At 50.3% G+C, this 2307-nt stretch overlaps 1 protein-coding gene across 1 annotated transcript; it reads left to right on the forward strand.

The window, feature by feature from the left end:
• Positions 1-764: 764 nt before the first annotated feature.
• BJ212DRAFT_1412407 (uncharacterized protein) lies at positions 765-1195 on the forward strand (the record flags this gene model as incomplete). Its single annotated transcript, XM_041337502.1, has 2 exons — positions 765-1082; positions 1163-1195. A coding segment is annotated over exon 1 (224 nt), but the record flags the coding sequence as incomplete, so codon positions are not given.
• Between the last annotated feature and the right edge of the window lie 1112 nt (positions 1196-2307).

Consider the following 2307-nt stretch of genomic DNA (forward strand, 5'->3'; position numbering starts at 1 on the left):
CTACCTCCCCTTTTCTCCGACCTACAGAAGGTGGCTGAAGAAGGTCCGGTCATCATTGTCAATGCTAGTCAGTACAGTTGCGACGCCCTGATTATCTTGAGTGGGCAAGGTCCTGTCCATGTTCCGCTTGACACTGCACAAGTCAAAGTGTCCGAGTTGTCCGAGTTCCAGTCACTCGCGGGGCAGTTTGGTTCTTCTGATCATGAACACAAGCTTGTCGGCATCCTTCGCAAGCTTTGGAATGATATCGTTGACCCCGTAGTCGAAGCTCTCAGGGAGTTGAACGTTCGCCCTGGCTCGCGCATCTGGTGTGTCCCACTGCCGAGTTCACACTGCTTCCTCTACATGCAGCAGGACCGTACGAGAAGCACAAAGACAATCTGTCTCACATTTACATCTCCTCTTATACTCCCACTTTGACAACACTCGTTCGGCGAGACAGCGGGTTTCTCGAGACGCGTCCCCGCAACATTTTGTTGCCATTGGTCAAGGAAACCCGGACAGAGGGAGGGAGCTCAAATGTGTCGCTCCAGAGCTAGCTGCCGTGGCTAAACGTCTCCAGCCTGTCGTGTTGTCCTTCACATCGCTTGAGGACAGCGACGCAACAGTGCAGGGTGCACTCGATGCACTAAACCATAATCAGTGGCTTCATCTCGCCTGCCATGGAGTGCCAAATCGGACACAACCCTTTCGAGTCTTCCTTTGCCATGCGTGACGGGCCTTTAATGATCAGGGACATCATCCGATCCAACTGGCAGAACCCGGAGTTTGCATTCTTATCGGCCTGCCACACTACCGTGGGCGATGAGAAGAGTCCCGAGAGTCGATCCATCTTGCTGCGGCTATGCAATTCAGCGGATTTCGCAGTGTCATTGGTTCCATGTGGTCTGTTGACGACAAGGTTGCACGCCGGGTCGTGTCTGCTTTTTATTGCAACCTCATTCAAGTCAATGGCTTCGGGGAGATTAGACTGCACGCACGCTGCAGTAGCGCTGCACAAGGCTTTGAGGTCGTTGGGCAACAAGATTCCGTTAGAACAGCAGATTGTATTGTCCACATAGTGTGTAGTTAGAGACTCGGTTGCCATATTAAGTTATTCCCTATTCGCTGCATGTATCGTTGATCTCACTCCCTCGCTCTTCCGTTGATTAGTTATTTGATGATGATATTTCCGCATGATACTTTGTTGTTCTGTACTGCAGTACTGGTGCTACACACACCGTTCTCGCTGAATGAATCTGATTTACTCCTGCATCGCCACAGTTTTTATTGAATCGCGGCCGTAGCATTGTTACCCGCGAACTACCCTTGCTGCCCATGGCGTACGTATATGTTCACCGCTTCGATACTGGTTGTGGCTCATAGACACCATCACGCTGCATGGAGCCGAGCTCATGCAAGTAGGCATCCAGTATATCCTCAGGCTCCCAATTCAGGGTCTTTTGCCTGCTATTTTAATACGGTGACCCGGCATCATTAAGGTGAAATTTATACTTCCATAACTTCCCCTCTCCCCTTGCGCACGAAGACCACGAAAGGCTTCATTTTTGTTCCTTCTGCAGGGCGAAACTCAGTTGCAGCACACCATCCACTCACTTGGCGCAGCTCGAATATGGTTACCACCAATGGAAACCCAATGTGATGGGACATTGTCAATTCTGTTAACGACTGCCCAACGCACATCGTATTCGACATCCTCGGCTTTGATCCTCATTTTGAACCTGGGCCACTCAACCTCTTATCGTCGGACAAGGTGCTGGGCATGTCGTCCACCCCTCACCGTAGCTATGAGCAAGAGGTCAGTGTTTGCAGTCAAGACTGACTTGAAGGGTGATGAACAAATAAGCTCATGATGCATCCCTTGAGATGACATGCCATCCTGCCCTGCCGATCAGATGCCTGCTTACGACTGCTGCAGCAAAGGTCGAGTCACTCCACAGAAAGACAGCAGGTAAGGTCACGTACTGAATGCTGCAGACAACAGTGGGAGCCCCTGATAAATCATACCGGCGCGGTTGCAGTTGCAGTTTGACCGCTCTGTTCTGAATGTGCAACGGGCCGCGGGGGTAGGTACAAAACACAATTTTCATCAGTAAATAGTACATGAATACCGGGAAAAGAAATGGAGGTAAAAGTCATCATCGATCGGTATAACAAAACGCTCTTCACCCGCTTCAACAACTAGGGTCGTAGATGAACCATTGCCCATAGACACCCCAGATCTAGACGTATGTCAGATAAAATTTAGGAGCGATGGCTCAAATGCACGTACACTATTTACGCACGAGTCTGCACCAGAGAATTCCC

This window comes from Suillus subaureus (assembly GCF_016647635.1).
Source record: "Suillus subaureus strain MN1 chromosome Unknown BJ212scaffold_367, whole genome shotgun sequence".
Taxonomy (NCBI): domain Eukaryota; kingdom Fungi; phylum Basidiomycota; class Agaricomycetes; order Boletales; family Suillaceae; genus Suillus; species Suillus subaureus.